This window comes from Pongo pygmaeus, chromosome 5, assembly GCF_028885625.2.
Source record: "Pongo pygmaeus isolate AG05252 chromosome 5, NHGRI_mPonPyg2-v2.0_pri, whole genome shotgun sequence".
Classification (NCBI taxonomy): Eukaryota; Metazoa; Chordata; class Mammalia; order Primates; family Hominidae; genus Pongo; species Pongo pygmaeus.
The window spans coordinates 155,376,697-155,398,010 of NC_072378.2; the positions used below are offsets into that span (position 1 = coordinate 155,376,697).

General features: G+C 35.6%; 1 protein-coding gene across 17 annotated transcripts in view; it reads left to right on the plus strand.

Annotated features, from left to right (window-relative positions):
* Positions 1–21,314, plus strand: part of SCAF8 (SR-related CTD associated factor 8) — a 229,774-nt gene that overhangs the window by 93,580 nt on the left and 114,880 nt on the right. For 10 of the 17 annotated variants that reach the window (XR_010126805.1, XR_010126804.1, XR_010126803.1 and 7 more), the window contains 3 exons: positions 148–216; positions 3,878–4,096; positions 4,896–6,366. Coding sequence is in view for 10 of the 17 variants with exons in the window: in XM_054493483.2 (XP_054349458.1) it covers positions 148–216; positions 3,878–4,096; positions 4,896–6,352 (1,745 nt within the window). In the remaining 7 variants the exon portion in view is untranslated. Of the gene's footprint in view, positions 1–147; positions 217–3,877; positions 4,097–4,895; positions 7,018–21,314 lie in introns of those variants that run through there. The other 7 variants (XM_063666756.1, XM_063666759.1, XM_063666757.1 and 4 more) reach the window with 1 other exon arrangement.

Here is a 21,314-nt window from a genome sequence, read left to right on the forward strand (position 1 = left end):
CCATTTTTAAAATAGAAAATATATATATAAATATGAGGTTGTAGTCCATTTTAAGAATATGAAGTTTCATTTGTAGCTATTGGAATCTTTGATTTAAAATAAGTAATTTTTCTTGTGCTATTTTTTTGGGTTTTTTTTTCCATGTAGGTTTCATGCCGCCTCCAGTTCCCCCACCTGTTGTACCACCCCCTACGATTCCACCAGTAGTACCAACATGTAAGCTTTCTACTTTTAGAGTTTTCTTTATTCATGGTAGTGTTAATTTTAGTGTGTGATTTCTCATTCTTGTGAATTACCGTTAATATTTTTATTATGAAAACTTTAAGACAAATGCATGTTAGATAATTTCTAAAATACTAACGGTAAATGACAGTTCTTACTTAAATTTGCTTGGTTGTCTTAAACTCTTATGATTGGTTTTATTTTAGTCAAAATTCAGAGAAGGTCCTCTCATCCTATTTGTGTGTTTTTTGTTTTGCTATGTGTATTAAATGTCTTAATGTTAGCGCAGTCCTGCCCCAGTCCTCCCTTCCTTTTCTTAATGCTTCGTGACTTGTTGAAGAAACAGTTCATTCTGTATATAAGAGCTTAAATAATGGATTTGGTTTTTTGCTTCTTTGTGGTACTGAAATTACTGTCTTTGCATTTCCTGTAAAATGGAAGTTAGCACCAAAGGCTTGCTTAGATTCCGGTTCACCTGTTTTAGCAAGAATACTTGAGAAGCAAAATGCTGTAGGATTGATATTATCTATCACAAAAAGGCAGTGCCTTTTTGTCCTCCTGCCCTACACCTTTTTTGGAGCAGGGGAGGCGGTGTAAAACTTAATTGTTTAGAGCAGTTTTTTAGGTTCACAGCAAAATGGAGCCAAAAGTACAGAGGATTCCTATAAACCCCCACCCACTACACATGCACAGGCTCTCATTATAAACGTCCTCCACCAGAGTGGTACGTATATTACAGTTAGCCAGCCTATATTGACAAATCATTATCACCCAAAGTCCTTAGTTTGCATTTTGATTCACTCTTGGTGTTTTGTTCCCCTTTTAATGATGTTAAGATTGATCAGAACATTCAGTGGAACAGTGGAACCTGGTCATTAAAAACATTTCCTTTCATCCGTTGATCATTGTTTCTTAGATCTACTGTTTATTAGTTGCAGAGTGGTGATCTTTCTAAATGTATAATTCCTTCCATATTTCTTAACTTAAATGAAGAAAAAGTTTTCCTTAATCAGGTAATGGTACTTAGTTACCTTGAAGTGTGGTTTATACAGGAAAGTCAGGGTAGATGCTATTTTTTTCTTTAATTGCCATTTCTCAGAGTCATGAGATCTATAGGTATTTCCAGTGATACCCAGTGACCGAAGAGAGATTTCTCTTATTTCTCCTCATCTTCTCCTCCCTTGTCCCTCTCTCCGTTTTTTTTTCTCCTTCAGTTTCTTTAGTATTTATGGATTAATGGATTTTTACTTCTAGTCAGTTGCATTTTTTTTTTTTTTTTTTTTTTTGAAGCGCAAAGTGTTTCATCTTTGGACGGTGGGAGACCTGTGTTGCCTCCCTGTCACATTAGTTTTGAGAGCTACTTAGCTTTTTGGCCCAGTATATCCCAGACAAATCTTGTGTTTTCCTCCCTCCATTCTGAGAATCAGCCATTTTTCCAGTTGGGGTACGGTATCTAGAGAATTCAGTCTGGGTACTAGATTCTCATTTTGCTCTTGGGTTTTCATCGAGTCTAGGAATTTTTAGTGGACAAAACTAGAAAATGTGCATTTTGAACAGAAAAAAATGAATATGAACTATTATTAAATTAGCTACTTTGATTTTTATATTTGCTTGTGTTCTCATATACTGAAAACAGTAACATGATTGCCTTTCATTTTCGTACAATATAAACATACACATAGTAGTTTGAAAGTAGTGTTACTGCCAACAAGGCTACCAGATGAGACACTAAGATTTTTCTGCCACTTTTTTTATCCCAAAGGTGTATAATCATAACTAGGGGTACATGTGCAGGTATCTATAAATATTTGTTTGTTAACATGAGTAACCTATATAACAAACACAAGTTTACCTATATAACGAACCTGCACATGTACCCCTGAACCTAAAAGTTTAATAAAAAATGTATAATCAAATTACTGTTTATCAGGGTTACCTGAAATAAATCTTTTCTTTGTAGTTGTGGTGCCAGTTTCATAAGTGGTTTTTTTTTTTTTTTTTACATTTTTATGGGATATACACTCTAGCTTACTTGGTTTTGTTATCTGTATTTTCTTTACTAGAATAGACATTTCAAAAGTAATGAAATGGACATTTATTCATTTCCTTTTTCCTATCATTGGACATTACAGAAATGCTAAATATACCCTTTTAATAATTTTTTCATTCTAGTTACTCTTTATCTACAGTAATTCTCCAAACTTCTGAAAAAACCTTTAGTAATTCAGGCAAGCCTACCTCAGAAATTAGACCTGAAGAGTGTATGTGATATATAAAGATTTTAACTTTTGATATCTAATTCATTTTCCTTGTATTCTTAAACTTTTTCTCCCTTTCAGTGTGTACATAGCTTTAAAATTTGGCCAGGCATGGTGGCTGATGCCTGTAATCTCAGTACTTTGGGAGGCTGAGGTGGGTGGATCAGTCGAGGTCAGGAGTTTCAGACCAGCCTGGCCAACATGGTGAAACCCCGTTTCCACTAAAAATACAAAACTTAGCCAGGTGTGGTGGCACACACCTGTAATCCCAGCTACTCGGGAGGCTGAGGCAGGAGAATCACTTGAACCCAGGAGGTGGAGGTTGCAGTGAGCTGAGATCACACTACTGCACTCTAGCCTGGCAACCGAGCGAGACTCTGTCTCAAGAAGAAGATAGGTTTAAAAGTTCTTTTTGTTGTTGTTGGTTCATTAGGAAGAATTGTTTATTCTTTCTGAAAATTAGACAAAGTGTTCAGAAGTCATTTCTGAATTCACTATTCACAGAGGCTTACCCTAGAGCCAACTTCCCAGTTTTTTCCTAGTTCAATAATTTTGGAAAATTTGCAGTCAGTTAATGGAAAAAGAGAAATAGTTGTGTGCCAGATGCTATCCAAATTGCCTTTGCTGTCTCATTTAATTCTCTTAATTCTTGTGCATGACCACAGGTGTTTTTATTTTTGTAGCTCTGTTGTATGCTAACAGTTTGTTCAGGTAATCTAGAGTTACATATGAAGATAAAACATTTCCTAAGTTCTCCAAGTATGATTTTATGGTATTGTAAGTGACATATTGGACTAAAAGTTTTAATTGTGTAATTATTTTGTATTCCTCTGGTTGTGTTTTTTAATATGTGTGACAAATGCACTTAGGGATATTTCTACCCATTCTTTAAGATGGAAAGTTTATAGCTTCATATTTGTAGTCCACCGTATGTATTCTCATCTGATGAGTTTCTAACTTCATCTGACAAAAGGTAATGTTAAATGAATGTTAGGACCCTAGTACATTGTAATTGCAGGGGGATTGGGCAGATTTTCATGCTCATACATTTCAGTCTGCACTAGTCATTTCTGTATGTTTAGACATTCACTTAATCTGGCATTCCTAGAAAATTATCAATTTTTTTGTTACTAGAATTTACTTTTTTTGAGTGCTGGTCTTAACATTTTTGGTGAAATATTTCTGAAAATTGTTAGTTTTCCCTATTTTTGGATAAAGCTTTCTAAATGTAATTTAGCCTATTCGTGATGACTCCTTTTGTCATTTGAGCATTGGTTATTATATAATGTGCTTAGTAATACAGAGATGCCATTAAATTAAATACTCAAATTGCCAGAAAACTTAGCACATGAATTGACTCATTAAATCTGAAATATATTTTTCTCCTCTTTAAACAGCTTTAGTGCAGCCGTCATTATCCATGACACCGGAAACTGTGAAAGATGTTGGATTTGGTAGCCTTGTTATACCAGGCGGTTCTGTTGCCAGCAATCTTGCTACTTCCGCTCTGCCAGCTGGAAATGTTTTTAATGCTCCAACTAAACAGGCAGAGCCTGAAGAAAAAGTACCTCATCTTATAGACCACCAGATTTCTTCTGGTGAAAACACCAGATCAGGTAAATAATCATAATAAAATTTAAAAAAAGAGGTTGCCTTCTCTGTATTTGGTGTTTAATTCTGGGGTGGCATGCGTTTGTAACCACTTCAATCTACAGATGCTGAAATGTTGCACTTTTTTTTAAAAGAGATCACTATGTCCTAAAATTTCTATTTGAAAAAGTGGCCTTCTGTTCAGGATAATCTAGATTTCAATACATTTCCATTAAGACCCTCACACCACCACCCCTTTTTTTTTGTCCTATTGGGATTACTTCAGTGTGTTGTCAAAATAATATTGCACAAAATCTGTATACTTATAGGAAGATAAAAATGAACAAGTATTAGGTGTGAGTAACTTCTATCGGGAACTTACTTCTAATAGGTATTACCCATCTAGCTCTAGAAGATAAATATGATGTTTGAAAGCAGTAAGTCCTTTTTCTATGGTCTCACTGTTGGTACATTAAGAATTATGGTTTAGAGGCACTTGACCTTGATACCTGTTTGGTTGATGCCTGTTTGGGTCTCTTCCAAGCGTACTTTCCTTTCCTTTCTTTCCTGTCCTAAAGCCTTTTAAACCACCACTCCTGTTCTTTAAAAAAAAAAAAAAAAAAAAAAAAAAAAGAATTATGGTTTAGAAAGGCTTTCATTAAAGGTGGAAAATCAGTATAATACCTGACATTTCTGTTTAACTTAAAAAGATTTCATGTAGTAACTAATGTACCTTGATTATTGGGGGATACAAGCAGCTGATTAGTCTAAAATTATTGGAAACTTTTGACAGTTATTTTGAGTTTTTTCTCTTTTTTTTTTTAGTGATTCCAAATGATATTTCAAGTAATGCTGCAATTTTAGGAGGACAGCCGCCAAATGTGACAAGCAATTCTGGAATTCTGGGAGTCCAAAGACCAAATGTATCAAGTAATTCTGAAATTCTTGGGGTCCGGCCATCTAATGTTTCCAGTAGTTCTGGGATTATTGCAGCCCAACCACCAAATATTCTAAATAACTCTGGAATATTGGGAATACAGCCACCCAGTGTGTCAAATAGTTCTGGACTTTTGGGAGTGCTACCCCCAAATATACCTAACAATTCTGGACTTGTAGGAGTACAGCCACCAAATGTTCCAAATACTTCTGGACTTCTGGGAACACAGCCACCAGCTGGACCTCAAAACTTACCCCCCTTGAGTATCCCTAATCAAAGGATGCCCACAATACCAATGTTAGACATTCGTCCAGGACTAATACCACAGGCACCTGGGCCAAGATTCCCTTTAATACAGCCTGGAATTCCACCCCAACGGGGAATCCCACCCCCATCGGTACTTGATTCAGCTCTTCATCCACCACCCCGTGGACCTTTTCCTCCAGGAGATATTTTTAGTCAACCAGAAAGACCTTTTTTACCTCCTGGAAGACAAAGCGTAGACAATGTTACTAACCCAGAAAAAAGGATACCACTTGGGAATGATAACATTCAACAGGAAGGAGATAGAGATTACCGGTTTCCTCCTATAGAAACCAGGGAAAGCATTAGTAGACCTCCCCCTGTGGATGTTAGAGATGTGGTTGGGCGGCCTATAGATCCAAGAGAAGGTCCTGGACGGCCTCCACTAGATGGTAGGGATCATTTTGGAAGACCTCCTGTAGATATAAGAGAGAATCTTGTGAGGCCAGGTATAGATCATCTTGGTCGAAGAGACCACTTTGGCTTTAATCCAGAGAAGCCCTGGGGGCATAGAGGAGATTTTGATGAGAGAGAGCATCGGGTTCTACCAGTCTATAGTGGTCCAAAAGGCTTACATGAAGAAAGAGGTAGATTTCGGTCTGGAAACTATCGATTTGATCCTAGAAGTGGTCCTTGGAACCGAGGATTTGGACAAGAAGTTCACAGAGATTTTGATGACCGCAGAAGACCCTGGGAGAGGCAAAGGGATAGGGATGACAGAGATTTTGATTTCTGCAGAGAAATGAATGGAAATCGTCTTGGACGAGACAGAATTCAAAACACTTGGGTTCCCCCTCCTCATGCTCGAGTTTTTGATTATTTTGAAGGGGCCACTTCTCAACGAAAAGGTGATAATGTGCCTCAGGTTAATGGTGAAAATACAGAGAGACATGCTCAGCCACCACCTATACCAGTACAGAATGATCCTGAACTTTATGAAAAACTGACATCTTCAAATGACATAAACAAGGAGAAGAGTGACACAGTTGCTGATGTAGAAAGTGAACCAGTGGTAGAAAGCACAGAAACTGAGGGGACATAATCATCACTCAGTAGGTAAAAGATACCTTTTGTAAAGTTGTCATCTCTCTGTAATAGATAATGGCTGACTGGACCATAGTTGTTCACTTTTGTCTGCCAGAATTAAGTTAATCTGATGTTCATGTTCACCTTTCTCTTAAAATAATTGTACAACTGACTTGTATAGACATTGTTCTTAATATGAACATGGTAGGTAAACTTTTTTTTTATTTTTTCTGATAAAATATAAATGTTGGCCCCAGATTCTTTTAACGTCAAGGAAATGAATAACAGCTTGTCAGAGACTTCCTATGGAAGAAAGAATTTTTTAGATAACTATCATTAGGTTGGATATGGTAATAGATATATTTCAGAATAGCAAGTGGTGGTATATCTTATCCATATCTTTAGGCTGCTGCAGAATTTTAAGGTTATAGATAAAGCTGTGATATTTTATGCAAAGACTGGCTCTAGGTATTTGAGGAGCACAATACAGAGATTTTAAAAAGTGATTTTGTAAAATCTACACTATGGTCTCTGTTTCTCCAAAGTAAGTGTTTGTGATTTGTTCCTCATACTGCAGTGAGTAAAAAAGAAACAAGAAAACAACAACATAAATATTAAAGTACGTTTCAATGTTGGGTGAATTTTGTTTTTAGATGCCAATAAAACTTATTTGTTTGATAACAGTGTTCTAGGAATTGTATTTTTTTAACCTATAAATTCTTAAAACCTTGAATTATTATTAGCATGTGCTTATTTTTTGCAAAAGCTTTCTATCATAACAACAATGAACTATGTGGTGGAAAAAGCATGTACTTTGATATAAAAATCATGCAGCCTCCTCAGTATGTGTATAATATCTGTGTATGTTTATTGTGGAAGTCATGTAGTTTTTTTCTGTTTCTCTGTATGTCCATCTTCATGCACATACAGAGAAAATAGAAAGTTGAAAAAGTTTAGATAATAAAATATTCTTTTAAATCTGGTAGAATATTGGAGAAATCTGGCTAATTAACATGGGTTATAGTTAAAGCTCTTAGTCTTGATGAAGGTAAAATAAGAGATATTATAAAGAGATACATTGGTAGTTTCGCAGTTCTATTTTTAATATAGGTAAGCATGAAGCCAGAGTTAGCATGGAGCCAAATTTCACATAACTACTTGCATTGCTTTGTTTCACACTATATTTGCTATTCTGCATAGATAGTACTGACACTAAAGTACTCACTGGTCACGTGCCTGAAGTTAATTTCTTAATTGCACAAAATGTGTAGTGGTGCCGGTGGACTTAAAGACATTAATATGTATACCAGGAACATAATACCCATCATGTGTTTTGTAGGGCTCTGGGTAACACTGTAGCCACCAAGGTAAACTGAGTAGGAAAAAAAGTGGGGGTTGGCTTCCTGTTTGTTTTTGCTTTTGCTTTTAATTTTTATTTGCTGTTTGTTCTCTTTTAGGTTTTACTTATATACACAGATATAAAACCATTGGTGTTTTTTAGTTTCTAATGGAAGGCTTTTATTTGGTTCTATGAGTAGTCATTTTGTTTCCAGTGCCTTACCAGCAATTCATCATTTGCTCTGTTTATCTAAAATTTCTAAGCAAAGATAGCTCCAAAAAATGATAGAACACACCAGACATTTAAAATTGGATTGGTCTTGCCTCCCTCTGATGACCTAGAGAGCTATAAGAACTTTAAGGTTCCTGGTCAAAAATGAAAGACTTCTTACAAGTTCTGAACAGAGATAGTACAGTATTTACTTTGTTATTTAGAAAAGTAAAGAGTAAAAATATTTCAATGGTATTTACTTCCAAGGTAATTCAATTCAATCAATAATTTGAGTTGGTTTCAGCTCTTTTTTCCTTAGGGTAATGAGGAAAAACTATTACATGGGTACAAAGTTTTAATGTTCAGGAAATATTGGCCTTGCCCTTAAGGAAATTATATTGGCTGAGATTTCTCTCAAACTAGTTTAGTTGTGTTTACCATTATTAAAATTAAGTGACAGTCACTTGGATTAAGTAGCGATAAAAAGCATGAGACTTTCTAGTGATTTTTGATGCCAAGCTTCTTATCACTGTTGGGCCTTCATGTGTATACTTGAAAAAAAAAATGTACAAGCATTGCACTGGTTTGAAGATTCTAGTGGTGAAAGTTACCTAACCAGTTATCAGTACTGTATCTAGAAACCAATCTTGGAAATGTGTGATGACACTCTTTTAAAATAGTTAAAAGAAATTATCATGTGCTTGTTCTTTGTCCTTGTTTTTTGTTGTATAGAATTTAAGTGAAAGGAGATTATCCTCATTCGGAATTTTCAAAACTCATAATTGCATTTGCCATTTTTTAAATGATGGAGAGAAAAGTTAATTATCTTACTTTGATAAATTTGGCATAGGACCTATCACATTTTTTATGCTTTTGGTCACAATTCTGTCACTAGAATACTAGCAATTAGAAATGTGCAAGGAGTAACCTAACCACTTTAATACACTGGTTTGAAGTGTTGCAGTGATATCTAGACACTAAATCACGTAGTGTTTTAATTTGTGACATGTTAGAATGATATGCCTTTCTGCAGTATTAGCGAACAGAACCACTGATTCTTAAATTTTTATCTGTATTTAAACATTTCATTAAACATTAGCTTGTGTTCTTAGCGTAAATGCATACACTGATAGAAACTTACTTTACAGCAGAGTAATCTGCATCATATGTTCCTTTATTTTAATTTTATTTCAATAAAGGGTAGACAAATAATTTGAAAGTATTGGAAGATGAAAATACTAGAAGTGTGAAATTACTTAAAACTCTGGAAGTAACTCCATATAATATTTAATAGATAAAAGTGCATTCATTATTTAAGCTATTGCATTCTTACCAGACCAGTTCCTTTTGTCCTGAGAGTTTAGTTTCTTCATTAAATTTATTTGCCATTTTTCACTCATATAAAAGATTATAGTTTAAGGAACCACACATTTAGGGTTGTTTGGGGATTAGGGGACGCTTTGTAAATTTAAAAAGGAGAAGTCATCTTTTTAATTTGAAAAAGTGCTTTTTAAATAAACACTGTATTTCGTGGGATATAAGGTGCCATGGATTGTAAGAAACACCATTCAGAAATAGAAAATGCTGCTAATATGGCATGCTAGTGATTATAGATACATTCCTAATTCAGAGATAAATGTAAAGTTTCTTAGTGTCAAATAAATACAGTATTTATTATTGAAATGGACTTTCAGTTTAGTGAGAATATATGAACATTACTGTTACTCAGTTAATTTGAATAAATTTTCTACCAGTCTAAACTTTTTTTTTTTTTTTTTTTTTTTTGAGATGGAGTCTCGCTCTGTCGCCCAGGCTGGAGTGCAGTGGCGTGATCTCCGCTCACTGCAAGCTCCGCCTCCCAGGTTCAGGCCATTCTCTTGCCTCAGCCTCCCAAGTAGCTGGGACTACAGGCACCTGCCACCACGCCCCGGCTAATTTTTTTTGTATTTTTAGTAGAGACAGGGTTTCACCGTGTAGGTCAGGATGGTCTCGATCTCCTGACCTCGTGATCTGCCCACCGCAGCCTCCCAAAGTGCTGGGATTACAGGTGTGAGCCACCGCCACCCATCCCAGTCTAAACTTTCATACACACACACACACATCACCTCAAGTGATTTAGATAATATTTTTTGTTTTTCCTCATTATTATGTCTAATATATATGATATCTAATAAGCTTTAGATATCTAATAAGCTTTCTGTTCTGTGTATATATATTAGATATCTAACAAATATATATCTAACAGATTATATATATAATATATATTTATATATGAGATGGGCACAACCTTTAATGAACAAGAAGATTCTAATATTAAAACTTTGTTATACCTTATGTGCCTTCATCATCATTACTTTATTGGGAGCTATATTAATAAAATACTTGGCTTTTAACTTACAAAGAAAACTTTAACATATTTCTCTTTAAAAATATTTTACTTACATAATATATAGAAAGGCAAGTATCTTTATATTCATTTTTAAATAAAGCAAAATAAAGGTCTAAATTATTTTAAGTAGTCATGGCATGACAGAATTATAAATCTTAATATTGTTCATGCTGTGGTTTTATATATGATATCTTTCAAACTTAACAAATTGTAGATACTGAAAATTTATTACTTCTGAGGAGAAATATTGATTATTATAATTTTTAATGGAAGATTTATAAACAAGGTATCTTGATATCCAGCAAAACTTTCTAAAACTAGAACTTAAAATTAAGGGCCCAGATTGTTTTTTTTTTTGGTGGAAAGGCATACTTTAAATATGGGCACATAAATATTGAAAGCAATTTGAGATGTCCTCTCTCTCTGGTCCTCAGGCAGGAAATGTGTAACAGAAGCACCTGTGGAGCTCTCTGAAAATGTTTTGGTGGGGGTATGGGGAGTAGAGGGTGGTCACCACAGACTTACTAATACAGAATCTCCTGAGGGTGATAAATATATATATAAAATATATGCATACATGCACCTTCCTGTGTATATATGGTTTTTTAAATCCCCACATACCACCATTTTAGATATATTAAAATATGTACATCTTTATTATACCATACACTTGAGATTCTTAACATTTTTAAAAATCCAAATATTTTAGTTACATGAAATTATGTTTAGTGTTTCAACAAAGCATACAGTTAACTGTGGCAGTTGGTGTTGAAGGATGATTCAAAAGTAGAGAAGTCAGTTATCACAGCCTAAATTTAAGCATTAATCTAAAGATGAGTTATAGGAAGAAAGGGATGGCAGGAAGCATATGAGATGGTTTTGTAGGGAAGTATTTTTTTTTACGCAAGTGGAAAAAAAAAGGTATTCCATTTTTTAATGGAATACCTCAAGGAAAATTTACTTGATACATGTAATTAAATGTTTTGATTATAGAAAGAATCTCTTTGGAACAATATTGTAGGTGTTCAGGGTCTAGAAGCAATGTTATTAGTAAGACTACTTAGATATGCATGTCAAAACTAATGCAAATCAGTGAATTATTTGGGCATGAGCTTTGCTTAGGCATTTTTCATCCCCTCCACTTAAGTTCCTCCTTTTTCATCAGGCTCTGTTACTCCCATATGTACACTTAGAATGACTCGGGCTTCTTGTTCTAAAGTTTATTCAAGACACAGAACAATATTCTAAGTAATTTGTAAAATATATATTGTATATCAAGGGATAGAATTGTGCTAACGGGCTAATTTCATATTGTATGGGAGACATTAGATGCCTCAGTTATTGAGGGTGTTTTTGCGTGGAGCTCAATAGATAGTTTAAGTATATTGTATTTGAATAGCAATGGTGGAAATATAGCACCTGGTTGTCCTGTGTTTGTTCCCTACCCTCTCCCCCGACTTCCATCCCCACCCCTGTGGGCAGCTATCATTGTTTTGTTTTATTTTTCTGCCTTTCTCAGAATTAGCCTCCAAATCCTTCTCATAGAGCACTCCAGGCTCCTTTTTGACCCCATCATTCCAGGCAAGGACCATCAATTGGATTTGTTGTTTGCATTGAAAGTCATTTGCTGCCCCTTCACTAAGTGATTATTTCTGACATCATTTCTAGCATTTAATTACCTCAAGTCTATGAAATAAGCTTTCTGTTCTGTAAATGACCAGTTGAGGAAGAAAACTAAGAGGAATGGAAAGACTTAACATTATTGGAACACTTTTAAAAATAGCACAAATTTTATTGCCCTTGGGTTTTTAAAACTGCCTTTAACAGTAGCTGGATGTGTGGCTTTGGACAAGTTACTGAGCCTTTAAACATCGTTTGTTATTAGCTAATCTGAAGGGCTAAATTTTTATTATTAAAGATAATATTAGCTAATACTAAATGGACACATGCTCTGTGACAGGAACTGGAATAATTGTATTACCTGCACAATATAATCCTTACGACAGTCCTATAAGGTAGTTATTACTTCACTATTTTTCTGAAGAGAGACCCAAGACACAGATTTAAGTTACTTTGCAGACTCACTGTAGTGAAGATTTAAACACTGTGTACCAGATTCAAAAATTAGTTTGTACCATCAGAGAAAGTACCTGACATGATAGAGACTTACCAGATATTAGGCAATGTATATGCAGAAAAACATAACCCAACCAGCCACATGTTTACAGCCACAGTTAACCACTAAATTGTTTTCATTGTTAGAAACATGTAGCGGGCTATCTCCCTTTCCTATAGCTAAATAATTAAGTTTGATTTTCTTAGATCTCCCTTCCTTCTTTTTCTTTTCTCTTTTTCTTTTTCTTTTTTGTTTTCTTTCTTGAGATGGGATCTCGCTGTGTCATCCAGGCTGGAGTGCAGTGGTGCGATCATAGCTCACTGCAGCCTTGAACTCTTCCTGGGCTCAAGTGATCCCTTCTGCCTCTGCTTCCGCCTCCACCTCCCAACATGCTGGGATTATAGGTGTGAGCCCCTATAGGCACCTGGCCCCTATTTGCATGATTTTTTTTTTCTTAAGGTTATACCATGGCATATTTTTAAATTTCTTAATAACTGGCTATTTTGGAGGCAGGCATTTATGTTAAGATTTCTTTTTGAATACACTTTTTCCTGCAAATTAAATAAAATTTAAAACTGCTTATATCTTTTAAAATGCTTTGTAAAGCAGAGCCAGTGATTGCTTACAAATTTATATTTTAGGATTTGGTTTTGGCAGCTTCTTTCCAAAATTTAACATTTATACACTGCATGTATAACTAAAACTTAGTACCATTTTCTTGTGCATAAAACTCCTATTTTAGGAATATTCCATGGCTTGAATTAAACAAAATGTGTAAAGTTATTTTTACACGTAGTAAGCATTTAGTGCTAGTGTTTACTCACCACTTCCATTCATATGAAGAGTTTAGAAACTAGTCTTTGTCCTTAGTGGCAGTGGATAATTTACAGTTCTTTTACCTTATTAGAATATATAACCTGATTTCGTTTTTTTTTTTTTTTCAAGTCTTCTATTCAGGTCACTAAACTTTATATTCATATAAGGTTTAATCCACAGCATGTCATGATGCTGGCCTTTGATAACTTTTTTCAAGAGTCCTTGGACAGATGACTCTGACCATTGTGGCCGTATTCTTACCTAATCCACACATTGGAGAACGTGTTTATCAAGTTTATGAGTTATATTTCCACTAATCTTCGTAAAAGTAATTATCTTGCTTATTATTACATGAAATGTTCTTGCACGTGAACAAGCATTTTTTAATAATGAGTCTGTTTATTACTGAACTAAGTTTATACGTTAGCAAGGGTTTCAGTAAAATAAGATTTGTGTTAAATAATCTTCAGAAGTGTAAAGGATAACTGCTATTTAAGAGGTGGTATTCTGTGGTGATAAAAATTGCTTTAGGGTTGCATTTATATCGTTGCGGTCATACCAAGGGTCAGGATATAGGTTTTTAGTTGGCAAAACCATCAAGGACTCCATTTAGAAGGGTATTTTTAATAAAGTATTGAATATTTTAATTACAGCCTTCTGTTTTCATATATTTTTGCTAGCAAAATAGTCTTTGACCATAGGTTTAATGCACTCTAACTACAAGGAGAGAAGGGTTTTGAGGGTGGAGAGACTTGAACCTGTAGTGTGGCAGGCATTCTACAAAATATATTTTCAGAAATACCCTATGTGGTAGGCTTTGTTATCTTTTCTTTACAAGAGGCGAACTCAAAAGATGCCTATGGTTGGTTACACAGCTCTTGATTTGCATAGGTATTTGAACCCAGGTTTTGCTGACTTCAATGCTTTACCTTACAAGATGCTTTTTTAGAATGGTAGATTTTAATAGATGGTCTTTGTAATTAGTTTCCTGGGCCTCCTGTAGCAACATAGAAGAAAATGGGTAACGTAACATTTATTCTCTCACAATTCCAGAGGCCAGAAGTCCAAAATCAAGGTGTCAGCAGGGCGATGCTCTCTGAAGGCTCTAGAGGAGAATCCTTCCTTACCTCTTCCAAACTTGTGGCAGTTCTCAGCAATCCTTGGTGTTCTTGGCTTGTAGATGCATCACTCCAATATCTGCCTCCATCACCCCCCAGCTGTCTTTCCTCATATGTTTTTGCATCATCTTACCTCTGCGCATGTCTGTGTTCAAGTTTTCTTCTGCTTATGAGGACATCAGTTATATTCATTTAGGAGCCTACCCTATTCCAGTGTGATCTCATCTTAATTACATCTACCATGACCTTATTTCCAAATAAGGTTACATTTTCAGACATGGTAGTTAAGACTTCTAACGTATATTTTTGGGGTTGAGAGGACACAATTCAGTTGATAACAGCTATGACAAAATTGGGTAAATTGACGAACATCTTAAAAAAAACACAGTGGAAGAGGCAGGCACACTGTAGAGTGACAAAATACATCTTTATAGAAATTCCATGTTAAAATTATTTTGTGCTATAATAATCAAATTTAAATACCTAATACATATATTACCATTAAACAGGATAGTCAGCACTACCTAGTTTTTTAGCTGAATTTGTAATGTCCGTATGTTTATGTTTCTTTAGTAATACTTGAACTAAAGGAATTTGCAAAGAAAACCCAATAATATTAGTATTACATAAAAAACAGTTACTGTGTATTTTTCTTCCATCAAGAAATAATGCTGACTTTTAAAGGTGGAGAAATTTTTAGACTTCAGTAAACATAGCTACCCTGAAAATGTGCACTGTTGTATCTTTTCGCTTCTGTATGTCAGTGCTTTGAAAGAATGGACAATGTTATCATTTTGTTTTGTCTGCTTATTAAAATTTTCTCCCTAGTGTAATGTGACTATCATTTTGCCATTTCAGTGTCATATTAGAAATGGTTGTTTTATTTACCAAATAACCAATTCGTTCAATATTTTGTATATTATTAGAAGTTTAATACTTTTTAAAATTTTCTCATAGTATTAACTAGCAAAATCTATTTGATTAAGTAAAAAACAGCTTTGGGTCTGACTGAAATCCAACTTATATAAGTATATAGGTCCTTACTAAGTAGGTGACTTTTAACAAGGACCCCAAAAGTTTGTGTTTTTTTTGTTTTTTTTTTTTTTTTTTTTTTTGAGATGGTCTCGCTCTGTCTCCCAGGCTGGAGTACAATGGCGTGATCTCGGTTCACTGCAACCTCCGCCTCCTGGGTTCAAGCAGTTCTTCTGCCTCAGCTTCCCAAGTAGCTGGGACTACAGGTGCGTGCCACCATGTCCCACTAATTTTTGTATTTTTAGTAGGGATGAAGTTTCACCATATTGGCCAGGCTGGTCTCGAACTCCTGACCTTGTGATCCGCCCACCTCAGCCTCCCAAAGTACTGGGATTATAGGTGTGAGCTACCGTGCCCGGCCCCCTATAACCTATATAGAAATCTGAATGGAGAATTCTGGTTTTTGTTTTGTTTTTGAAGTGCACCAAAGCAATGAAAACACTGCTTGGCACGTGGAACTGTATAGGTATTCACTGTTGCTTTAATTGTCAGTAATGGCTAATGGAGACTGGGACATCTAAGTCAGTGTTGTAGATTAATTGCGATCAATTAAGGAATTATTTTTGCAAATTTGAGTATACAACCCAAAGTTTGGGGAAAAAGAGTTGTATAGCTCTGTCTCCAAAGCCTCAACTTTTTGAGCTCTATTTGTGTTTCTGGTCCTTAGTACCAACCTTTAAACACAGCTGTTTAATTCACTAGGCTATTGGCATGCTTCCTGTTGTCCCAGATGGTGGGTGTGTCATGGAGAGATGACTGTGATCTAATTTCAGGAAAAATGATTAGAAAGTTTTCTTCCTTTCATTAATTGTCTAAATATGTCGAGATAGTAATAATTTACTGGTTAAAGACAGTGTAGCTGATTTTCTTATTCAATTAAGTAGGAAAGTTTTAAGAGTAGATTTTTTCCATGGGACTTGAAAGAGGCCGATTGTTTTGAAATGGAAAAAAGAGTTAGATATCTTTTTCCCATGAATATGTTCATGATAAAAAAAGTTATCACTGAAATAAATTAACCATTTCCTTAAATTGTGTCTGACTCAGTCCATTGTATGAAACACCATATTTAGACAATTTTTAGATTGTTGTTGTTCCCCATATGATACAGAGAATTTGAAAAGCATATTTAAAGCCATTTTATCCCAAAGTCTGTCGAATAAAATTTGAGACCTTAAAAGAAATATCTATTCGGGGAGAGAAATGAACTTACTTAACTAGCACTGATAGCAAAATCTGTGCGGTTATGGAATGTAGGGATTCTAGATATGTATATTCTAATTCTGGAATCTAGTCATTCATAATAGCCGGTTTAGGAAAACAGTAGGGATCTTGGCCCCAGTGGGAACCACGAGCAGCACAACGGTGATACTTATCTGAACTTTTAAATGTAAAGCAGTCATTTAATTTCTTATCAGAGCTTAAAAATGTAACAGGTGGACTTTTTAGGGGATAATATTGTTGCCCTCACATTTCTCTTAATAGTAGAGTGTGTGTGTTAATGGATGAAGGAGAAATTCTGATGCGGGGGAGGGTTCATTACAAGTTATAGAAATAATTTTGTCCCAACCAACCTCTTTAGCTGTGTTAGTATTGTAGTTATCCTGTGACTGTAAACACGAGTATGACCTTAGTTTTTTTCTAAGCCACCAAACATCAGATGGAAGTGATTTTTTAAGAGGATATATAGGAATAGTGTAGCTATATCTTGCACAGTCATGATATCTGCATTCAGATAATTGAATGAGGCTAACACTTTGTGGTTAGTCATTAAGTCCTTTCAGGTATTTTGTGGGTTTTTTTTGCTTTTCCAGAGGAATACTTTGCTACTTTTCCCTTTGTTCTAAGCAGTTACGATAGCTCTTCATTCCTTTTTGTGGCTTCAAGTGGTTGGTGACCTGGTGGAAAAAGAAAGTAATTATGCAACACTGCCTTTTGTCTAGTTGGTTGTAAAATACCTGCCTAGGCACACTGAACAAGAGCATCTATTCCAGCTGGGAATGGGTGAGCAGGGTTAATTTTTTTTTTTTTTTTGAGGTGGAGTCTCATACTGTCGCCCAGGCTGGAGTGCAGTGGTGCAATCTTGGCTCACTGTGACCTCCGCCTCCCAGGTTCAAGAGATTCTTTTGCCTCAGCCTGTTGAGTAGCTGGGATTACAAGCGTGCACCACCATGCCCAGCTAATTTTTGTATTTTTAGTAGAGACGGAGTTTCAGCATGTTGGCCAGGCTGATCTCGAACTCCTGACCTCAAGTGATCTGCCTACCTCGGTCTCCCAAAGTGCTGGGATTACAGATGTGAGCCACCATGCCTGGCCTGAGCCAGGTTAATTTTTCATGATAAGGACTTTTAATTGCTCAATGAGTAATCTGACTTGACTTTTGTTTCTCTCTTGGCTATTTACATTTTTAGCTTAACATTTCGAATTTATAATATTTCTAATATTATAATTTTCTAATATTCTAATATTTCTATTATAATTTTCTAATATTCTAATATAGCTCATAGTTGGAAATACATGTGTGTGTAGACACATACATGTATATGCATGCGTGCATATGCGTATTCTATACTTTATCCTTAAAAGAACCTTCAAGTAAGCCTTGTAGATTTTCTTTTGATCTTTTTTTTTTTAATTATGGTACCTTGAGTATTCTCTCAGGAATTAGACAACTTAAAACCAGTATCATCTTTCTCTGCATAAGTCTCACATCTGTTTACCAAATTCTTAGCATTTAGGTTTTTTTTTTTTTTTTTTTTTTAACTTATGTATGCATATATTTTATTCTGAATTTATGCCTGTGTCGTAAGTTTTGTTTCTTCAGTTTCTTCTGGGATATTTTTTTTTTCTGTGCAGCCACAGAACAATTGTGGTTTAGGAATAATTTCTTTCCAGCGAGGATCATCTCCATGTAGCCGAGGGAGCTCACATACAAATGAATCTGACCATGAGCTCTGAAAGGACAGTGGCTAGCACATCTTGGGTGTTTGATTCACCTGGATGTGCTCAGTGACCAGAGAATTTACATCTAAACCTTGAGTTCAGCATTACTCCCTGTGTATTTAAACATGTTCAGGGAGAATTCAGCATTCTTTTTGGGCTACCAACCGTGTGTCTAGCCCACTGTTTGGCCTGGGCACACCTACCAACTCCACCCTGTAATGTCAAAATGGTACACATTGTTTCTATAAAGTGACATCTTTCGGATAACTTGGGGATCTTTTTGTATATGCCTACCTTTAATGGCCTGGGCATTCTCACAAGTGTTCTTGAGTGAACATGACAACTTGAACCTCTTGATTTGCATGGTTTTGTGGCATTTTCCGGATCAAGAGACTATCAAACCATTTTCACCTCAGTCCACTTACAGGGAGAGCAAGAACTGGATCGTTGAAGACTGATACGTTTTCTCATCAGGAACAACTCAGTCTTCATTAGTATAATGACATCTGGGCAGGGTGGTGGCTCTTGCCTGTAATCCCAGGACTTTGGGAGGCTGAAGTGGGCAGATCAGTTGAGCTTAAGAGTTTGAGGCCAGCCTGGGCAACATGACGAAACCCCATCTCTACAAAAAATATAAAAATTAGCCAGTCATGGTAGTGTGCACCTGTAGTGCCAACTACTCGGGAGGCTGAGGTGGGAGGATCACTTGAGCCCAGGAAGTTGAGCCTGCATTGAGCCATGTTTGTGCCACTACACTCTAGCCTAGGCAACAGAGGGAGACCCTGTCTCAATAAATAAAATACAGAATAATGATATCTGCAAATTCTCCAGTAACCAGAGATTAATACTAAATGTATACTCAGGGTAGAGGAGAGTAAGCAAGAGAACCACCTATAATTTTCAAAGCAGTAATATTACTGAGAGCTGGCTGAAGAATATACTAACCTTCAGTCATTTTTGAGGATTCGTATTCTGATTTATTATAGCCTAATAGTGCTCTTTCAAATTAGTACCCAGTGCTCTTAGTCGCTTGGGTACTGTGGTTCATTTTGTGGATTTGCTTTAGCTACTTTGTTTAGACCAGCTGCCAAAAGTTAATTGAGACTGTACAAGGCTTCCGAGAGCAGATGTACTCATGGCTGAGAGTGGTACAGCAGTGGACAGGCATGTGTCCGCTATTGGTCTTTGACCTTTTTAAGCAAGGAGAAACCTTTCTTCTGTTGTGCTTTTTTGTGACTTTTGGTTTGTTAACCACTATTCTAAACTCCTTTATATCATACTGATGAATGCAAAGTGAGGTGCTTTTTTTCAGTGAGTCAGTGTGCATGTTCAGGATTGATTCATTGGAATAAAAATAACGTTCGGCTAATTGTATATTACGAGTACATAGAGGGACATGTTAAACAGAAGGTTTCTTGGGGTGATTTTTTTAAAAACCCAAAATTTTAAACATCAAGTATTTTATCTCGTTAGGGAATTAAGCCCAGGAAAGAAAAACCGCTAGGTTATTCCTACCCATACAGCCTGATGCACACCCTTGGGCCCTCTTTAATACTACACCTTATTGAGTAAATGACAATGCGTAGCACTCTCAATACCCTCGTGCCACCCTAATGATTGCTCTACCCTTCTGCTTTCAAAAGACAGTACAATCTGTAATTTACCTCTGTAACAGGACTATTGAGACCCTAACACCTTTGTTTCTGGGTTTCCCAAATCCTTCTGTTCTTAGTTTTCGTTTGTAATTAAGAATCTTTCAAGCCCCAAAGGACAGACTCACATACTTCCTTTCCCACAACTTGAACGATAGAAAAAACCTTGAGCCTGGGGAAAGTTAACATTGTAATGTCAGTATTGGAACTTGCCTTCTTGTGCTACCACACTCTAGTTTTTGTCTAGATCCTTGAAAAAAAAAAAAAAAAAAAAGTAAAAGGTGCATCAACATTTCTCTCCCTCTCTCAAGAGACACATGCTCTGTCTCACAGCTGTGGCATATACCATTAATCTATCCCAGGACTCTACTGCTTACCCAATATTTTTCACATTTCTCCAGGCAGCCACTGTAAGTCACAGTTTTAGCATTAGATCTGAAACCTATTCTTCATCCCTGGTCATGGAGCAGTTTACCACATAAAATTGTATGCCTTTATTAACAGTTGTTAATGTTAGTTTGCAGTGTCTTCTTAGTTTGTACTACACAATTTAGTACTTAGGATGATTTGTGAATTGTTACATGTTACTGCCCCTTGATTAACACCATACCAATACCATTCTTTGTCTTCACTTGCCTTGAGATGCAAAATCACATCTTGCACAATTTAATCATTCACATGTTTATGTTCCTGAGTTAGTATTTTTAATCAGAGAGGAATACAGGTAACATTTATTAGCTCTACATTTTATAGATGTCATAATGCCCTAATGATATTTTAGCCTTCTTTTTACCTCTGTATAGGGAAAGGAATCCTTAATGGAGTTGTTAAATGGAATAACTACAACTTTTGCCAATTGTTTTAGGTTTGACGTTGTCAAAATTGTTTTAAATCATTGTTAAAAACATACTAATACATGGCCTTTGAACCCAGTTAATTTTTTTCAGATGTTAAAACTTTATTTATAAAAAAATGTTAAAGGGGCAATTTATTTTTATTGAACTGCTTTGAAGGAAGAAATTTTATAAGGGAACAGAATTGAAGTCAGAAAAAGAAAAGAACTCATACATTTGTGTTATTTCCAAAAGAAAACAAAACTAATGAGAACCCAGTAAAAAGACTGTTTTAGAAAAGCACAAGCATTGTTTACCACCTTAATATATCCAGATTCTTTTTGAAATCAAGTTTTCGTGTTTATGAAGTAATGGGCCCAGAGATGAATATCCAATGTAATCCAAATATATTAGACTAAAGTATCCTGTGAACATGGAAATCAATGCATATGGCCTTTCTGACTGTTTAATATTGAGCACTTTCAAAGATTGGATCCATATTGTTAAGAAATGTAAAAACAGCCTGGGCACAG